The sequence below is a fragment of the Tetrao urogallus genome (genome assembly GCF_951394365.1).
Source record: "Tetrao urogallus genome assembly, chromosome: 2".
In the NCBI taxonomy this organism is placed as follows: Eukaryota; Metazoa; Chordata; class Aves; order Galliformes; family Phasianidae; genus Tetrao; species Tetrao urogallus.
The window spans coordinates 53,969,805-53,989,910 of NC_136814.1; the positions used below are offsets into that span (position 1 = coordinate 53,969,805).

General features: G+C 41.0%; 1 protein-coding gene across 1 annotated transcript; it reads left to right on the forward strand.

The window, feature by feature from the left end:
- Nucleotides 1-1,649: 1,649 nt before the first annotated feature.
- On the forward strand, nt 1,650-18,163 carry IFNGR1 (interferon gamma receptor 1; the record flags this gene model as incomplete). The annotated part of the gene is made up of 7 exons (XM_079532554.1): nt 1,650-1,737; nt 9,328-9,442; nt 9,829-10,001; nt 10,703-10,863; nt 11,648-11,825; nt 12,884-12,999; nt 17,669-18,163. 7 exons carry the CDS (start codon nt 1,650-1,652, stop codon nt 18,161-18,163), a joined length of 1,326 nt encoding a protein of 441 aa, XP_079388680.1.
- Nucleotides 18,164-20,106: the final 1,943 nt, after the last annotated feature.

Genomic DNA, 20,106 nt, shown 5'->3' on the forward strand with positions numbered 1-20,106 from the left:
CCTTCTTCACACACAGGCATGTGACTGCCATTTGGGCTACTGACGAAAAGGCAATACAAAGGGGAAGTTACAATACACGATAATTGCTTTGATTTTTGTATGTATGTATGTCTGTATGTATGTATTTATTTATTTCTGTTCTAGGATATAACCATTCAAGAGAGGGAAAAATGTTAGCCAGGTGGTAAAGTTCTGGCAGGAATGGGTTCCACTGCCATAAAGTAGAGCAGCCCCTGTCTGGAACTTGCTGTCACTTATATTTGTGCAAAATAGAGTTTTGATCTGTTGGAAAATACTCAGGCATATCACCGTCTAAGCAGCCAGTATTTGCATGACAGTGAGCAGACACTCCTTCCAGCAGGTAGGTTTGTGGCTGTTGGCAACAGGGTTCATGGCTGTGTCCATTCTGCAATGGAGCTCAGGGAGCACAGGAGTGAGCACAGCTTGGCAATCCATCCTCCTTGCTGAAGATGAGGGCTCTCCAACCCATGGTGGTCCTACACCCCCCAGTGCCACTTCACCAGTGTTTCTCAGCCCTGCGGTGAGGGGTTCTCTTAGAACCAGGTGCCAGCTTGTGAAGCCTGCCCTTCTCCTATCCATTGCCCCTTCACAAGTCATGCTGCCTCCTCAGTTTTACAAACATAGATAGTAGTGCAGCAGGCAGCAAGAAAAACAATTCCTCTGCCCCTTTCTGCGGGGTTACAGTTTGGGACAAGGAATGAAGGCAAGGGAGCAGCTGAAGAAATTCTTTTCCAAAGAGAGCCTTAGAAAGAGGAAGCGCAATGAATCCAGCGATTAGCCATTTCCTCCTTTCTGTCTCTTTGAAAGCCTGGGAAGAAGCAGGGCTGTGAGGGATCCCTTGCTCCATTCTGTATCTGGAGGAAGACTTATTTGCTGGCCAAGCTTCATGTGGAGACAAAGTATCCTGTGGGAGCCATACAGGGTGTTTGAGGCACAGAACTGCTATCACTGGGGACGAGTGGGGGCATGGGAACAGGATGGGAAGGGCTGCTATCACCATCCGCCTTGGCAGCATTTTATGTGACCTTTGGCAGTGAACATGAACACGTTATTTGCAAGAAGGGCTAAAATCTCAGTATAAATGAGGGTCCCTCTACGCAGATGGCCTCAGAGGACTGTTTCTGAATGTCTCTGAGCAACAGGTTCTGTTCTCTGAGCTCAGGCTGTTACTTTCAGCCTCGCTGGCCCCTGACCAGGAGAAAAAAGCTTCCCGCAGACAGGAAGGAGCAGGAGCACTGTTAGCGGTCACACAGAACAAACAGAAGCGGAAGGGAGGCTAGAAAAGGGCATTTGCTTGCTTTTTTTTTTTTTTTTTTTTTTTTTTTTAATTATCTTATTTGTATTTTTTAACAAAATTGGGTTACAGAGAGTCACAACACGACCAAAGCAGAAAGATGTTTTATCAGCGGTCAGGGCTGGTGGATATAAAGCAGTATCAGCACTTAACAAACAAACAAAAAACATTACAACAACCAACTAAACCCACAAGACACCCGAACTCCCTCCCGGAGACCTCCCCGCCCCCTCCGCCTCAGCGCCCGCCCCTTCCCGTCCGGGTGCAAGCGCCGCGCTCGGCTCGGCTCGCTGTGGTCTTCGCTGCAGCCGCGGTCGCGCCGCCGCCGGGCGCTATGGGGGCCCCGCTGGCCCTAATGGTGCTGACGGCCCTGGTGGCGGCCGGCCGGAACGCGGCCTCCCTCCAGGAGCGGCCTCCCGCAGGTAAAGGGTCGGGTTGGGGGTGCCGCTGGGGGCGGGAGGGGGCGGCGGAGCGGAGCGGACTGCGCTGCCAGTGCTCTACGCCCACCTCGTGCGCGGCGGCAGCGAGAAAATGGAGGCTGTGCCCGGCCATCCCGGCGCCGTCCCGGCACGGAGGACTTGGAGCGCGAGGGGGGCGCGCGTTGGCGGTGGGCGGGCCGCGTGCGGAGCGGTGCTGGGCCGGCAGCAGCCGCTGCAAGCTGTCCGGGCGGGGTTACGGTGCGCTCCTCGTGTTGTGGAATTGAAGTGAAAGGTGGGGAGCGCACGGCTGTGAGTTCGAACAGGGCCTGGGGACCTATGGCCGCGGGGCGCTTCCAGCCACACGCGGGGCTGGAGGTGTGCTCAGGGCCGCCGGCAGCGTCCGGCCCGGACTCTGAGCAGGTGGGACAGTGACAAATAAACAAAGACGGGAGAAATAGTCGGATCTCTGGGTTTCACTTCCATCAGCACCACCGGAGAGAGCCGTCTGTTGTCATGGCTCACGTCTGAAGAAGGCGCGCTTTATTGAGAGTGGCACGGAGCTCCGTTACACTCCTTGCACGAGTTTAAAAGTAGGAGAGTGCCTGCACTTGGATACTAGTGGCCCTGGCACTGGGGAAGATGGCTGGGGCTGTAAGACTTGCAGGCCAGCTGCTGATGTGCTACAGGGCACCCATCTTGCCAAAATCCAGGCTTACTCAGCACAGTGTTTGTCACATTGGGGCTGCTATGGGATAGCTGATATATATATATAATATGTATGTGTGTATATATATACATATATATATATATATATATGTATGTGTGTATATATATACACATATATATATATACACACATATATATACACACACACACACACATACATATATATATACATACATATCAAGCTTCCTGAAAAAACTAGCACTTTCTTTCTACACAAGCACAGCAAACCCTGAAAGGGACAGCACATGCTTCTGAGGTATGTTTTGGCAACACGAACAGGGGTTTTCCTGATGACTAGCACTGAGGTTAGCCGTAGCCTCAGTAACGGAACCATTCAGAGACTCCGACATTTAAGCAAAAGATTGTTTGTTTGTTTGTTTTTTTTAATCTAACAAAAACATGAAGGGAATTTTGATATCACTGTGTATTAGATCAATGAAGAAACACGCTGTATCTGTACTGACAAACCGTTATTACACACAGATGCAAACAGATATGCAGTATTAGATTGGAAAAACATGAACAGAAGAGTGGGAATTCTGAAACAAGTTTATGTTTTCTTTTAGAGTAATTACTTTCTGCAGATTCAGTAGGGCTTTTTGTATCCTGGTAGTGTATGATATATATACTTCAGGCAATGAGGAAGTGCCCTTCTGTCAGTTATCTCTTGCTCCAGGACGTAACTTTTCCTTGAAAAGGCAGGCAGCAGTTATCTGAGTAGCTGATACATGCCTGCAGCTGGTTGCTCATGTCAGCCTCTGTCTACCTGTGACTCATCGGTGGTGCAATGCTCTTGGCCATGGGAACTGTTTTTATTTCTATATCCAGAAAGAGGTTTCTGATCAAGGTTACAGTAGCAACAGTAGACATAGACTATGATGCAGCATCAGGTGTGTCTTGCACCTTGGAAGCAAGTTTTCCAGACTGCATGTGTAATTCCTGTTTGTGGCTGAGCATTGTGTGAGGTTGTCTTTTTGGTTTGTTATTTTGGCTCTTATTACTGGCAGTCATAGCAGTTCTTCTCAGCTGCAGACTTTCTAATAGCGCTCTATTTAGATATCTAATGACTTCTCAGGTATTAAAAAAAAAAAAGTAGACACATGTAATGCTGTAATGGGATGATAATGGTAGGGTGGCAGAGTCTTCGCCTACAGCAAATAAGAACAAGCCCAAGTGCAGCATACACAGAAATGAAGGAAAAGAGCTGCTTACCTGTCAAAGGCCTCAGGTAGGCAGGGATCTCCAGCAAGAGATGCTCTCACCCCCAGTGCCAGCCCTTAAATGATGTCTGGGAAGGGATAGATCCTGGCTTCACCCCTTCTGGTCACTCAGGTGCATTGCATTCACCTGAGCTCTGCCTTCCCACCAGGTGCTCAATCAGGTGTTCAGGTCATGACTTAGTATTTCCACTACAATGCTGAATATATGAAACAGTATTTCAATTTTAATGTCAAAGCAGTTTTTAAGATGTTCATCTTGTGCAACTTCCTGGGTTGTTTTTTTTATATTTTTTTGGTCTAGGTCTAACCCAGTTCATACAGCACATTACCTCCGTCAGCTTTCAATCATAAACAATTTTAAAAGCACTGTGGGACAGCTCAAAATGTTACCCCCAGTCTTTGTACTCTTTTCATCTGTAAATTGAATGTGTTTTCCTTCTTGAATTTAAGATCCTTCTGAGAACTTCTGATAGAACCTTATGCACTGAAATGCTGTTGCTAATTCAAGCTGACTTTAAATAACTTCATTATGAATATACCACCAAGGAAGAAGAGTAGTGTTACAGTTGAGGTATATGTCCCGAGTTTCTTTAGAGGAGTCAATGAAAGCAGGTGAAGGTGAGCATGGGAGGTTAGCAGATGCTACATGGCTGCTGTCACCCCAGGGGTGGCCAGATAGGTTGCAGGACCAATATCCTTTGCACCTTGGCAGCCTGCTGCCAACCTGCCCTGCTCCCTGCCACAGTGAGCCTAGTGCCAAGGTGCAGACTCTCACCACTGAGCTGCTTTCAGTCCATTCCTCAGGGTATAGGTTGCCTTTGTGCAACCTTCTACTTTTTCTTCCACGAGGGGGAGATTTGGATTAGATGCTGGGGAAGTTTTTCACAGAAAGGGGCAGTGAGGTGCTGGCACAGACAACTCACAGAAGCTGTGGATGCCCCATGCCTGGAGACACTCAGGGCCAGGTTGGATGCAGCCCTTCGCAACCTTGTTTAGCACCTGATTTAGTGGTTGGCAGCCCTGCCCACAGCAGGGGGATTACAACTGGGTGGTCTTTGAGGTCCTTACCAACCTAAGTTGTGGTGATTCTGTGATTGCTGTGGTCTTGCAGAAGTGTTCTCGGGGTCGTGCGGATTTACCTGGACATTTTAGCCTTTTCTTCCCCTCCAGTAGTGTTGATGGGCTAAGGAGAAATGATATATTTTTTTTATATTTATGGAGGCACCAAAGCTGCTGCCCTTCCTGAGTGCTGTGAATGTGAATGTATGAGCTCAGATGGAGCACAGGGCTGACATAAGGGGGCACAATACTTTCCTAGCCAGCAACCCAGAAGGATGGATCTTTAACTTTGTCAAGGCTGTCAGAAAGACAGTAGAGACTTTAGCAACCGTGATTTTGCACAGAAGTAGAATTAGGTACGTGCGTTATGAAACAACGTTCAAGGAACCTTAGGTCTGTGGAGTAAAGGGAGAGGGTAAGCCAATGAGATCTATTTTTTCTTTTAACCAGAGTAGAAGAAACTAATAGCTTTGGATTTTGAGAGTAAAGAAAAATGTCAGAAAGTAAACATAGGAGTAACAAGAGGCTAAGAGCATGCACAAGTGTTATCTCAGGGTGACTTGGAAGATGACTACCTAACATCAGTGAGTAACAGAAGTGGAAATGCAACCACAAAGCTGATCTGAGCAAACTCTCACCAGCATCAGTTTAAATAGCATAACCAACATGCATAACTCAGAGAGCAACATAGATATATAAACACTGCAAACTAACTAATGTTCCCATGTTGGTGTGGCAGAGACCTCTGCAGATGTGATGGGTACTGTAGTGTCTGTGTATAAAATCAAATGTCATCTCAAGTGTGCAGTTATCTTTATTCAAATATTAGAACTTTGGAGACTTCTGTGTCTTCGGCAAACCTGCGTAGCGAACAGGAAGGAAATGCATATCAGAGGAGGTTAAAAGCCACTGAAAGACTTTTGTTCTACTGCATGTATATACTGCTAGCTTTCAGGCTGCTAGAAATAATGCATATATTTTAAAATGTTTTCCAAAGTAAAATGAACCTAGCTTAGCAAAGAAGTGTACCTAGCTATGTGCTCTAGCAAAATAGCTCACAGAACTAATCCAGTGGTTGCACACAATATATGGTACAGTGCTGTCTCATAAACATCAGAAAACGCTACTAACTACAAGGCAAACCTTGTTCTATTTATTGAAATATGATATTGTCTCAGAGGTCAAGGTGGATAGTGCTAATTGCAGGTAGAAATCACCACGTTTTGAACTGGGAGTGAACTAGAACTATTTGAATGTCTTATATGGTGCAGCATGATTTGATTTACTGGTCAGTTTTCTGCTCGCTTTTTCCATAGTTAGTTTCTCACTGTTTGGTTTTGTGCCTTGAGTGTTGCTGCATTTGTGTTTGTTTATCTTAAATCAGAAGTTTTCTATTTGAAGAATAGCCTTGTGGCAGCCACTGCCACCTTCCTCGAGTTGCACATGCTGGACTGTGGAAGAGAACAGCTCATGATGTGTTTAAAAAAATGACTGTTTCATAAATAAAATGGTGTTCAAATAAAGTATTGTGGCATTTATTTGGCAGTATGCAAAAACAGTATCTGTGATGATTAAATGGTAAAGCTTTGGAAATCTGCAGTGCATTTGTGCTGGAATGGAATGTGGCTGAGCTGTCCCAGCCTGTGCACACATCAGGGGGCAGGAAGGAGGAGACATCATTAGAAGTCAGATAGACAATTTGAGGAAGAAGGAACAGTGAGCTGGACACTTAAGATTCTTTAAAAAACAAACAAAAACAGGGGAGGTAATAAACCTGAAGAAAAGAACTAAAGTTGCCTGGTCAAGGTGTTAAAAGTAGACTGGCTTATCCATTTTACACACCCATTTCTAGGTCCTGTGGGCTAATCTGTCATAATGCTGAGCCCTCACTTCAGCATCTTACACTGCTGCAGCTTAAGCTCTTGCTGGCTGAACTGACCAAAATGGTCCTTGGTGGCTCAAGTGACCAGGACCTGTTTGCAGGCAAAGATCTTGTCTTCCGTGTAGACGTAAATAACTAGTGCAGTTAGGAAAAGGAGATGATCTTCCAGGCCTTCCTTGATCTTAGAGTAGAACCAGCAATCCTCAAAAATAAACACAGGCTGAGAACAATTAACATCAAAGTTACTATCTATTTGTTAGACAGTCAGAGACAAGACGGACTGCCTGTGGAGAATAAGGGAAAAGGAGCAAAGGTGTCATCCCCTAGGAAAAGAGAAGGAGGTAATTCTTGGCCTGTGAAACATGGCAAGATGAATGAGTTAAAAGATGTGCTATAAACTTGCTTCTCTACTGGTTTTTGCTCTTACGTAGCATTAAGAATTTTAGCTGTTCAGCCTATGCTGAAGAGTGTGTCTTTGGTCTGTCTTTAAGGATATGGAGTGGAACATAAAGAGATGGAGACCAGTTCATGGGAGATACTGCTTGGCTAACATCACTAGAAAGAAAGTTGTTAATAGTAAGGATGCAAGGGATGAGACTGTGTGACTCTTGCTCCTGTAAGTGATCCAGGCCACCTTTCTGGTGGTTGAGAGGGTGGTTTAAATGGTGGTGTGGTTTGTGAAGAAGGTTGTCTTTTCAGGAGGAAGGCTTATTTTCTGCTAGTTTCTGCCAATAGTCTCAGAGCTGGAGCATGTTAAAAGTAATCTCTGGGAGGAAGAGCAAAGAACTAAGCCGAGTAATCCTTCTTGGAGTTGGAGGAGTGGAGAGACAATTTGGTAGATTGTTCTTGTTGGTCACTGCAGATTTCCTGTGTAGTTGGTTCCCGTGCCTTAGATTGGTAAGTGGGAATAATGCTCACCTCACTTATGGAGGTGTTGGGAAAATACTTCAGTAGATGTAAATGCTTTGCTGACTTAATATAGCAATAAGCACCATATAAACATTTAGCTGGAATAATAACTCTTTCATATGAATCACATTTGAATAACTAAGTCATAGAGATGCTTAGAGATTTGAATTAAAGAAAATACTCAAGACTGTTCATTAGCCCTCTGTGTCATCTGTATACAGAATAGAATAAAACTGTGGGAGCAGGAAAAAGCATAAGGGAGGAAAAAGCAAAATGTTGTGTAATTGAACAGCTAAATCCATGTAGCTTCTACTGATGATTCAAATATCTCCTGGAATTTCATTCCCTACTCTTCTGCTAAAAGCAGTTCTGTTCTTACAGTAGTACACAACAGTAAGATTTCACAACAGTAAACTGCCTCAAGTATTTACATTTTGGGAAGCAATGTGACATATGTGTGTCTTGACGCCTCTTCTGTCAATTTGTCACCTTTTTTTTCTTGTGGTTGAGAAATTGATGATTGTGTTCCTTTTTTCCAATAACTGAATGCCACTTTCGTACATGCTGTGAAAGAACCAAACCGCAGCACCGTTCGCAGAGTGACGTCTGTTATGTGTATCACAGCTTCGTGGTTAAATTAATAGCAGACCTCAGCCTCTCTGTGCTACTTTCTGTAAAGTGCTGTCTTTGTGGTCTTGTTTTCAAGACATGAAAATTGTTTACTTTCCCTCAATAAATCACAAAGTGAAATGAGAACGCTTCGTTTTGTGAGAAGTTCCCAATGGGCAGGTCAAATATGAGCTAGCTTTCATCATCTCACAAAAGCTAAATTAACAGAGTCAAACACTGAGAATCAGAAATTGAGAAGCTGTGACAGTTAAAATAGTTGAGTAACCTTCATTTTTCCTCATCAGAATGCCACGCAGCAGCCTTTGAATAGTCACAGGATCATGTAATTTTCCTTCCCCTGCAGCTGCTCACCAGTGCCCCTGCTGCTGTTAGCACTCAGAACAGAAGTTTGCTGAATGAGGAAAATATTGGTGCTACTTCTTATTTTTGTCACTTATTACCTCACCTGTAATGTTATTGAATTACTTCAAATGATCTCTTGAGCATGGAGCCACGTGCTAACTTCAGTATTCAAATTCCTTACAAATGTTAGTAGCTTTTTATTATCACACACTTAAAAAAAAATAATAATACTGCTGGGGATGTAAAAATGTCCGTGTCAGAAGTTCACATTGAATCCAAGCTTTATCCAGCAGACCTGTTGTCTTTTGGCAAGGCTGTATTAGGAGACATTAGGCCCCCCTGGAACTCAGAGCCTGGATTCTGCAGCTTTGGTAACATCCCTGCTCAGCCCCATCTGTCTGATTCAGTTCTGAAGAGCAACAGAAATCTGCAGGAGTTGGGCAGATCTCCTCTAACTTCAGAACACACACACTGTCTGTCCTGGTTTATCTGTGTAATATTGACAAAGCTGTGTCATTGTCACAGATGGTGAACCTGGTACATGCTCTCTGGTGGACTTGTTTTCAATGGGCATGGATTATATGAGGTTTTGAGTTGCAAACAGGAAGAAAACTGTCTCTGCAGGAAAAAGAAAAGTAAATCAGCATGCAGGGCTTAAATGTGTTTGCACTGGTGGCAAACAGGGTCCATTTGGGGGGAATAATCTCCAATTTTTAAGTCTAATTTTTCCAGCCATTTCTAGCATGTTGCCTTTTCCAAATAATAAAAGTAATATATTTGACAGTTCTCATATTTTACTAAGTGCAATTGTTTTGTTTCTTCCAGTGCCTTCGCCAACAGGGATTTTAGTCACATCCAAAAATTTCAGAACTGTCTTGCACTGGCAGTACCCATCCATGTCTGAAACTCCTCATTTTGTTGTGGAAGTCAAACCTTACCAGTAAGTTCATATTCTTTCACCATTTCCTGCACCTCGTTTTTTTCTTGAAGCAAAAACAATCAGTCCATGGAAAACAGTTTTGTTTGTTTGTCCTGAAGTCCTGTAGAATGAAGGTCTCCTAAGTGTAAATTAAGCCAAAATGTGTCTAATTATAACATAGTTGAGACTGGAAGGGACTTACGGAAGTCATCAGATCCAAGCCCTGCTCAAGCAGGGCCACACAGAGCAGGGAGTCCAGCACCATGTCCAAGAAACTTTCGAAGGTCTCCAAGGAGGAGACCCCAACCTGTGCCACCCAGCCACGCTGTTATTTTATCACGGGCAGTGTATTGTTCAGTATTGTCCTGTGGCATATAATTAATAGTTTTTTCTTGGTCTTTTTACAGCCTTGGCAACTATACAACTGTTTCAACTTGTGTGAACATCTCAGCTACTTCTTGCGATCTGTCAGAGGAAATAAAGGAAATTTTTCTGTCTTACTGGTTTCGTATTAAAGCTATTGTTGGATCACAACAGTCTGAGTACATTGAGACAAATGAGTTTGTTTTGCAAAGGCATGGTAAGTCCCATCATAAACTAAATCTTGTAAATTTTCTCCCAGCATTGTCTTTTTCTTTTCCCTTTCCTTTCCCTTTCCTTTTCCTTTCCTTTCCCTTTCCTTTTCAAGTATTCTTTTGTGCTGTATTATCATAGCTCATAAGGTCAGGAGTCCAGGGCAGAGTGAAGCATGACGATTGTTCAGTAGAAACTTCTGTAGTACTGCCTCTGCAGGGACTTGTTTGTCCTGTCACTGGAGTATTTGAAGATATTTTTAAAAGCTTCTTAGGGCACAGAGAAGTGATGAGGACAGTGCATTGCTTGCATGCTTTTTATGTATTTGCCTGGTGGATCAGATACTGGGATAGGGTAAGAAATGGCCCCCACATGCTGTGGACCTTTAGGCATTTAGAAGTTGTTTTCAATTGGTAGGTGATAAATACCTACAATGGACAATAAAGCCCCACTTAACAAGTTGGATTTCATAATGGTAATTTGTTAGTTCCATTTTAGAAGCAGATTCACTAACATACTGAAATGCCTCTTATTTCCCAGTGTTGCAACGATATGATATTAATAGCATTCAAAATAAATGTATCAATCTTCTCAAGTCTCCACTGAATTTTAGGAATTTAACTATACTTAGCTTGTTTTGTTGAATTTCTTTTTTTCAATACTGTGTTAAAAATGTTGGCCTAATAACAAAGGTAAAACGTATTGCAGGAAAAATTGGACCACCAAAGCTGAATCTCTCAAGGCACGGTGCTGAAATCATAGTTGATATTTACAATCCTGAATTTCCATCTGTGGAGGTTCAGCCTTGGCTCGAAGAAGTTTATTCACAGCTCTCATACTCAGTGATGTTTAGAAATAGCGAAAATGAGGTAAGTTTCAAAGTGAAAAATTAAATTCAAATTAAAAATACATTTGTGTGTTTTAAATGCTTAGCAAGGAGTTTGCTCTCCGTGACACACCCAGCCCAGATACCAAGAAAATAGCTGAATGTAACAAAATAATGCTGAAGCTCTAACATGTGGGTCGTGATGAAAGAGATGATTTAAAGGTCTGAATGTTAGAAGACACGCAAATGGGCAACTAACATTCAGACCTTTAAATCAGCTCTTAGTGTTAGTTGTCCGTTTGCATGTTTTCTAACAATAGTCAGATGATAGCAGCAGCTGCACACAAACAACAAGGATACTGCATCACACACACAGTTATTTCTACATACCCACCAAGACACGGATAATTTCACTTGTGCCCCTTTCACTTGTTTCGATAGAGCTTTCATTTCACAAGGTTAACCTTCAAAGTATTGATACCACGTTACTTAGAGTCATAGAGGGTGAACTTTTGGAAAGTGACAGTACATGGGTTAGAGTTACTTTTTGTAACTATGAACTGTGGGTGAAGGTGTGGAATATGGATAGAGCATGTTTTGGATGCGTCTGAAGATTGTTGATGAGAGCACCACATCAAAAGGAACGTTTTAGGGTGGCTCATAGGTTGGTGTCTGAGGTTTCCAGCTGTGGCAAGGCATGTATCTGTAGGAGCCACATCTAATGATATTATTGTAACATTTTAGAGGTGTTAGAAGATACTGTAACATTTGTATTGAGTCAAATGATACCTTATTTTGATTTTTGATATATGTATGTTTTCTTTTAGAGCAGAAAAACTTTCACTGTAGCAGACTGTGAGATGAGTGAATGTAGCCTGAACATCCCAGTTCCTTCTGAAGGTTCCATGTACTGTGTTTCAGCAAACGGGCATTTTTATGATGATCTGATAGTTGGTGCCCAGTCGGAAGAAAGTTGCATTTGGGTTCCTCCCGAGCAGGCTTGGAGTAAGCAGACTCTTAAACTGTACAAAGAATCTCTTGAGTCTGATCAGAGATATGATACAGCAAGTTGTTGAAGCTGTGGTGCAGCCGTGGGATCACTTGGATATCTATGGGAGAATATGAAAAAAGGAAAAGCGTGAGCATTCTTTTCGAAATGCACTCTCCCAGTTCTAAAGGCTTTTAAACACTATGTATTATTTTCAAGTAACTTTGATTTTCCTGGGTACTTTTCCAACCTCACTGGTATCCTAAAATGTGTTTTCTTTGCACCTGGTCATTTGTGGAATTAACAAATGACAGATGAATTGTTCATTGAGTTACAGCTTTTGGAAACACCGAGCCTATCTTCTAATAAATGGCATCTTGCTGAATCATATCACTGAAGAAAGTGTGTGCGGACATTCTGGAGCTTGAAGTGACTCTGAATTTGTAATTAAAAAAAAATGTAATAAAATCTGTTTTTTTCTTAAGTAAAGGGAATGAAGGCAGTTAGTGTCTCAACTTTGTATCTCTAGTACAGTTTGACTTTTTTTTTTTTTTTTTAAATACTCCATCATGGTTCTAAACTTCATCAGGGAAAAAATTTCTAAAAGCAGTCATGTATTCTTTTTTTTTTGTTATGCACAGGAAGAGCAGTGTGGTTGAGGGGAAAGACTAAGGAAGATTTGACTTGTGGACTCCTGTTAGTTTTAGATAACAATTCTGCATTGTGGAAAATTTCACATTTCAATTTTGTTGCACAAAGATTATGTGCAGCAATTCTTATGGCAGTTAATAGGATATCACACAGAGAATGTGTTGCTTTTTTAGAAAAAAGTTTGTTCCCATACGGACTTGCTAAGGAGGAAAAAGAAACAGTTATTTAAATGCTTTACTTCTATAAAAGCATGACTGTTGGATAAATTGAAAATCTCTTGTAATTTTTATTGATTTTGTGTATTGTTTTACAAGTTCTCTTGAGTGGGGGGAAAAAAGCAATAAATTGATAAATTCACGTTTGTTCTAAATGGTATAGTATTTATTTTCCCAGCTTCTTAATGGAATTTGTTCTACCTTCCTAGGTACACTAATTACTATAATTGTATCTGCAATTATACTGATTGTGGGGCTAACTTTGACAGTGTGTTATGGCTGCAAGAAGCTAAGGAAGAAAAACATAAAGCTGCCTAAATCTTTGGTAAGTTTAGCCTTGCTGTCTGTGTCAGATTTGTCATCTCCAATTTTTTTTTTTTGTAACAACAACTTTATGGTCATTTTGGTTGTTTGTGCCACGATCACATAGAAGTTCAGAATTTATACCAGTCTTAAGATTCTGATTGCCTCTACAATCAGCTGCGCTGTATTGGCCTTAGGATTAGACTTTGGTGGCTGTTTAACTGATGTAACATTACTTGATCTATTTTGAGAACTTAGTTTCCAAAAACCCGTTTGTGTGTACGTAGGCAGATTTGTATTCACTGTAATAGCAGAGACATAAGAATTATTGAAGTTAGAAGATACTTTTTGAGGTTGTCTTCTTTTTTGCTCAGGTGGGTTGCTCCAGACTTCACCCCCTGGGGTTTTGAACATCTCTAAGGAATAAGACTCCACTACCTGTCTGGACAACCTAGTCTAGAGTTCTAATAACTTTGCAGTAGGAGACTGTTTTCTTATGTTCAGTTAGGATTTCATATGTTTGAGTTTTGTGCCCGTTGCCTTTTGTCCTGTCACTTGATGTGCATGAGATTCCTTCATTACATAGTGATACTGTAATACTGCTGAGTATTACAATCTTCTTAGTGATGTGCAGAGTAAGAAGGAAAAAAAGAAGTAATAAAACTGTAGAAAAAGGGAGGAAAAAGTAGTAGGGGAAATCAGTTCTCACAATGAGGTTACAGGGAAGAGGATCAGCTCTGCCTTAAAAGCTCTCTGCAGTGCTTGAAGAGCAGTAGAAGCCTCAGTGCTTTCATACCAAGCAAGAGTGAATGTCTGGCAAGTATCATTCTGCTGTCTTTATGGTGTCTCGTTAGTTTTAGCAGCTGAACAACCAATAGCAGTCGAAACAATTTTCAAGAACTGTCATGTGAGGTAGTAGTAATTCTTAAATGATAATCATATCAAATCTGTATCTTGGCAGTAAGTCTCATAAAAACTTCTCTAGTGAAGAGACATTCCACATTCTTCAACTTCAGGACTCTTAAAGTGACACATAATCCAGGGTAGCTGTTACCTTCCTGGAGCCTGCTTGGTTTGGAATAGAATGTTAGCAGGCGGCATTGCTCTGACTAAATGAAGATGTCCTAGCAAATTACACTTGGTCCCTTTGTCCTAAGCAGTCATCTAGTCCACCAAATTGTGCAGAAAGTCTGATTTACAGCACTCATAAGAATTATTTTAGTACACAAGATATGAATAGCATTGGGAATGCAAAATGAGTAATTAATAACTTATGATTTATCTTCATCCAATTAAAATTATATTTTAAATACCTTGGATTATCAGTTTAATGAATTACTAATGCAAGCAATAATTTATATGAGTAAGTTTTAATGGAGGGAAGAGTTATCCCTGCAGGCATCTGTTACTGAACTTTTGTGCTTAACTGATCTTGTCTGAGAGTGAAAAATCTCAGGAGTGTTTCCAAGTGTCAGAAGGCTGTAGACAAGATGTCCCACTGTAAATCTGCTGCTTTCCAGCGATCTGCTTCAGTTAGATACTATACAATCAGATCATTTGAGTGACTTTCAGGAGGCTGAAATTCTACATCAGAAAGCTGTCTTAGCTGCTGAGATATCACAGGCAAATAAGGGGAGAAAATCCGTTGTCATTTAGATCACAAGAGCTTTAATAACATTGTCGCGATGCTGTTCAGGTCTTCCCAAGAGTGCCATGTCAGTCACGTTCAGGTCTTTCAACGTGGACATAAAATGGTCACTACCATTAGAGAAAGTGTTACTTTAAATGTTTGAAATGCCCTTGTTCATAACAGGGCCCCACAAGAAATATAAATCTAGTGAAATGGGACAGATTCCTAACAATAATTCATGATGCTGGTGTGCTGCTGGATGACAGGAACCTGATGTTTCAGGGTCTAGCTGCAGAGAGAACCATTTGTTTTCATCCAGTTACCTCACAAAGAGTATTTCAAGATGCTGATACCTTCCAGTCATCATCCTCATTCGTTCCAACTTGTCCTTCATTTGGAAGCAGATTCTTGTTGTAAGATCTGCGATAGCAGTTTGTCCATTTTAAGAGGAGCCAGTCCTTAATTTACTGATAAGCTGTGGCCATCTTTGTTTACTTCAACTTTGCTGTGTTTTATTCAGTGTTCTTATCTTTAAATGGTGGAAAATGTCTTAGTAGGAAGAGAACACACTAACTCCACAAGGCAAAGCCTCATCAAAAAGTATCAAGGTGTATTTTTATCTCGTGCTTAAGTAAACTTTTCTGCAAGCTGCTGATGCTTTTTCTGAGTGTGAAGGGGTGACATGGTTGTGTTCTCTTGCTGTATTTGCATAGCACTTAGAAATAGTGTCAGTTTGTGACTGGATTTTTTGGTTATTAGGATTATATGACATACATTTTCAATTTGAAGAAACCGTAATTGCTTGTCCCTGTAAATCTTACTGGTGATATTTGGCATAAATAATTACTGTCTTAAAAGAAAGAAGTTAGTTCATTAACATTTGTGAAGGATTTTTTTTCCCTATGGACACTTACAGGACAGCAACGTGGTTTTCTAATTGCACATTCACCCAGCATTAATTTGTTGTGAAATTATGCAAGAGCTGTGTAGATTTCAGTGTTTTAATAGGATTTGGAATAGATCTCTTAAATGCTCTTCCAGAAAACCTGCTCCTGAAAGTTGCTGGGAATGTGTAGGTGGACAAGCCCTTAGTAAAAGTGCAGATAGCACTGCCTGTTACTGGTAGTATGCACAAAGGAAAAATATTAACTCACTTATGGTAAACACTGGTTTTTAGAATAGTAACCCAGATCTTAATTGCACTTGTTCCTGGAGGTGCTTTGAGTATCATTACAGTTATTGTAGTAAGTTCTTTTATTCGAAGCTGTAATAAATTCATGAACTGCTAAATTGCGTTGTAAATCCATGACTGAGTGACTCTCAAGGAACCTTTGCTACCAGGAAGCCCACAAGGGTTTTTCCTTTGTACGGCTTCCTTCTTTTATGGAACAGAAATGTCTTGTATCACAGACAGAGAACTGGTTTTCTTTTCACAGACACAAGTCTTAGATGTAGTTGTACAGAAGCACTGATTTTATTCTTGGGGTCTTTCTCTAGGCATTCCCAGCCACCACTGTGAGATGCAGTACCTTTGTAGAGTACAAACACCCTCTTAATGTATTTTAGGACTAAGGCTTTAGAAGTGGGTGAAAATCATAGAATCATAGAATGGCCTGGTTGAAAAGGACCACAATGACCATCTAGTTTCAACTACTCTGCCATGGACAGGGTCACCAACCACCAGACCAGGCAGCCCAGAGCCACATCCAGCCTGGCCTTGAATGCCTCCAGGGATGGGGCATCCACAACCTCCTTGGGCAAGCATGATCAAGCACACACAGTACCATAAATGGGTATCAGGGCAACTGAGGGGAAAGTTTTGAGGTTGAAGATAGAGATGCATGGAAGGTATCAGCTCTAATGAAGTCAGACATCATGCCAGTAGGAATGTAGAGATACAGTCTCACATATTCCAAGCAAGGAATATGCATGTAAAGCAGTCAGATTCGATCATTTGGTTGTGAAGGTGCTCACAGTTCTTACACAAACACAGACTGGGGGATTCTTTTTACCTATCAGGAGCTTTACTGAAACAGCACTGTTCTTCATCCTTTTCTAATCCCAACCTACATCCCTTTCTTCACAATTTTTCTTCAACCTATATTTTTCAAGTCAAATTACGCTCTAGATCGTCTCAAAAAACAGTGACCATTTGTATCTCATAAAGAATTTAACTCACAAGAAGTAGCTTATAGCCTGAGATATACATACATGACTAATTAGGAAATTTGGAAAAGGATTCTTGAACTGAATACCCTTTCTCTCCATGCTTTCTTGTAGCTTTAGAGAGCAACATTATACAGTTAAAAGTTTATCCTTGTTCTTCATATATATTGTTAAAAATAACTTAAATCAGGAGAATCTAAACAGCCTGAAGGCATGTCTTAATGATTTAGAGCAAGCTCAGGCCTGGCTGTTGAAGAACTTAATGTTTCTTACTACAATAGATTTTTCAAAGCAAAGCTTTGAAGTCTGTTGCAGTGTTGAGCCAGTGCTTAGTGATACAGGAGAAATAACCAAGCAGTCTTCAGCATAAATGCAGCTACTGGGAATGTGTGAAGGTTCTTAAATCACTGTAAAGATCTGTTTCCAAAGATCTTTTCCCTTCCACATGAGACACTTGCCACAAGTATTGCTCATTACAAATTAGCTACAGGGTGTAAAGGTCCACAGCAAATTCAAGAGGAGGAGTGTTATATCATTTTCTTCTTACCCTGTTTCTTCTTCCCCACTGTAAGCTTCAAATGACTTAAATTACAATGAGTGAAAATGACACACGTGAAATGGATTTGGTCTTTGCATACATACTTGCATGTAGGAAGCATTTTGGAAAGGTTGTATAAAAGCATTAATGTATAACAGCTGGAGTCATACTGCCTGCTGACCTTGCCACATTGTCATTTTGCTAATTTTTGCTGGAATTGGTTATAATTCAGTCTGTGTTCCAAACTTGTGTATTTTTTTTTTCTTTTTTTAATGCTCTAAACTTCAACAGAAGTTAAAGCCATTGAATTAATAGATATGTGGAAGTAAAAGTAATGTATTTTTTTCCTCGCTTAAGGTCAGTGTGATAAGAAACTTGAATCTAGACAACAGCTTCGAGTCAAGATCAGAAGCAAAAGACATTTGTGCAGTAAGCGTCATGCCAGTCCCATCTGTGGGTGTCTCATCATCAATGAATGACGATGAAGCCTTGCTGAATATGGAGTCAGAAGAAGAAGCTGTTACTCCTGAAAATTTCAGTGAGGGAACATCTTCTGGTCCTCCTCTGGAGGCATCAGACAAAGTGGAAGAGACCTCTGTGCGGGAAGATACAGAAGTACCTTCTGATGTTGAACAGAATCATACAGAAAGTAATTTCATTTCTGATAGTAGCCAAACAGATGTATGTGGTAACTCCTCAGGTCCAGTGATTTCTGCCACAGAAATTCGACAAGCAGTCATTCCAAGCAGCTGTCCCAAGTTTTCTGGCTATGACAAGCCTCATGTACCACTAGATATGTTGATAGACGTTGGTGAAGAACAGCCTGTGATTGCATACAGGTCAACGGAGTAACTGCGATAGCTGAAATGTTTAACCAGAGGTTGTAAACAGCAGCATTACTGAAGAGAACAAAGAGTCTGGGCTGTGTTTTGGATATCTACAGGTTGTGCTTGTACTGATGGAAACAGCATAGCCAGTATCCAACTTAATGCAATGGAATCTTGAAACGGAACTGAGAATAGTGCCTGAAAACTGTATCAAAAACTTTGGGGAAGGATTCATGATGGCCTGTCTCTTACAGAAAAGTTTGTGTGTAGGACATGGCTTACTATTTCTTGTTTGAACAAAATGATTGTGTTGTTTGAACAGTACTCCATGAAGGGCAAAGGTTTTATTGGGGAGTGTAAAAAGAGCTGCTGTGTCAACTATTCCTTTCTGTTTCAAGTACTTTTCAAAGTTAATGAACTGAATGCTTAACGAGTCCTTGGTTATGACAGAGATGTGCTAGAAAAATTCAACTTTTTTCAGAGGTATTTTCTTCCTTATATTTGCATTCTCTAAAGTGCTTGAAGAGTACTAGGAAATCCTAGTATTTCCTTTAAGTAAGAATATAGTTGTAACTTTTTCCTGTGTCATTTAAGAACTTGATTCTGTGGCCAAGAACCAGTTGTTTATCCTCTTTTCTGCAACTGCAGGTGTGTACCAGAGCCATTACTTAGCACATTTCAGTGAGTAAATATTAAACCTTTTTTTTCTTTTTTCTTTTTTTAACTTGAAAGCACAAATCTTGTGATGTGAAAAGCTGTTCTTTAAAATTTCTGTATGGCAGCATCCAGCTGCCTACGTGTGTTGTGGTAACGTCACATTTTGGATAGCTCCCATATAAGTGTACTAGCTGGTCCTTATTGGAGTGAGGGGGGGGAAAGAAAGAAGCATGTAACAGGCACAGGCAGTTACACAGATTCTTTGGAAAGAGGGGAAGTTTTTTCCAACTGCATAAGATGCATAAAAACGCATGTCTTCTTCCAGAGCATATTTTTCCTAAATCTTAGAAGAATGTGGAGTTTTCTAATAGAAACCAGCATTACTTCTGCCAATCACATTTTTTGCAGCAAGTTAAAAAATGACAAAAAGGTAGTAATTTTCATGACATAACTCAGGAATCATAAATCATAGAATCACAGAATGGCCAGGGTTGGAAGGGACCTCAAGGATCCTGATGCTCCAACCACCCTGCTGCAGGCTCTCTACATTTAATACATACCTCTACATTTAATACTAGACCAGGCTGCCCAGGTCCCCATCCAACCTGGCCTTGAACACCTCCAGGGATGAGGCATCCCCAGTCTCTCTGGGCAGCCTGTTTCAGCACCTCACCACTCTCATAGTAAAGAACTTCCCCCTAGAAACTGCACCAAACTGTAAACACTCAAAAATACATCTCAAAACAATTGAGAAGTAGTGTGATAATGTGAAGTTCTTACATCACTGTTATCTGCTCTGGATGTTTTCATGCAAGATTATAATTTTGAAAAGTAAAAGATGTGAATCTTATTTTTTTTCTATTTAAAAACTTTAGAAGTCTGATGCCTACAAATCAGTTATTTGCCCTTGAGTCCACATTTGGTGGTGTTTTTTTGTTGTTATCTGATTGTAGGAAATGTTTGTGATAATACCAAAGGTTAGTTTGAAGAAAAGGTGTATTTTTACAGGTAGTAAAACACAGGCTTAAGGAAGTGCATGTAGAAAACTGTCTTTGTTTTAAAAGATCGTTTTTGTAGGTATATCAGAAATGTTTGCTTTCTATAGCAGGCTGTTTTAAAGGAACGTGTACTTTTGTCCTTATATTTCTCGGTGGCATGAGTATTCCTAATGTAAAGCTCACACGGCAGCTACTGGACTGCTTCCTTTCCTGTAGATGACTGACATTAACCACAATTGTATATGCTGAATTCCCAAAGGTTTAAAGACAATAGCAATTTTTCCCATTCTCTGTTCACAGGAAGATAACAGTT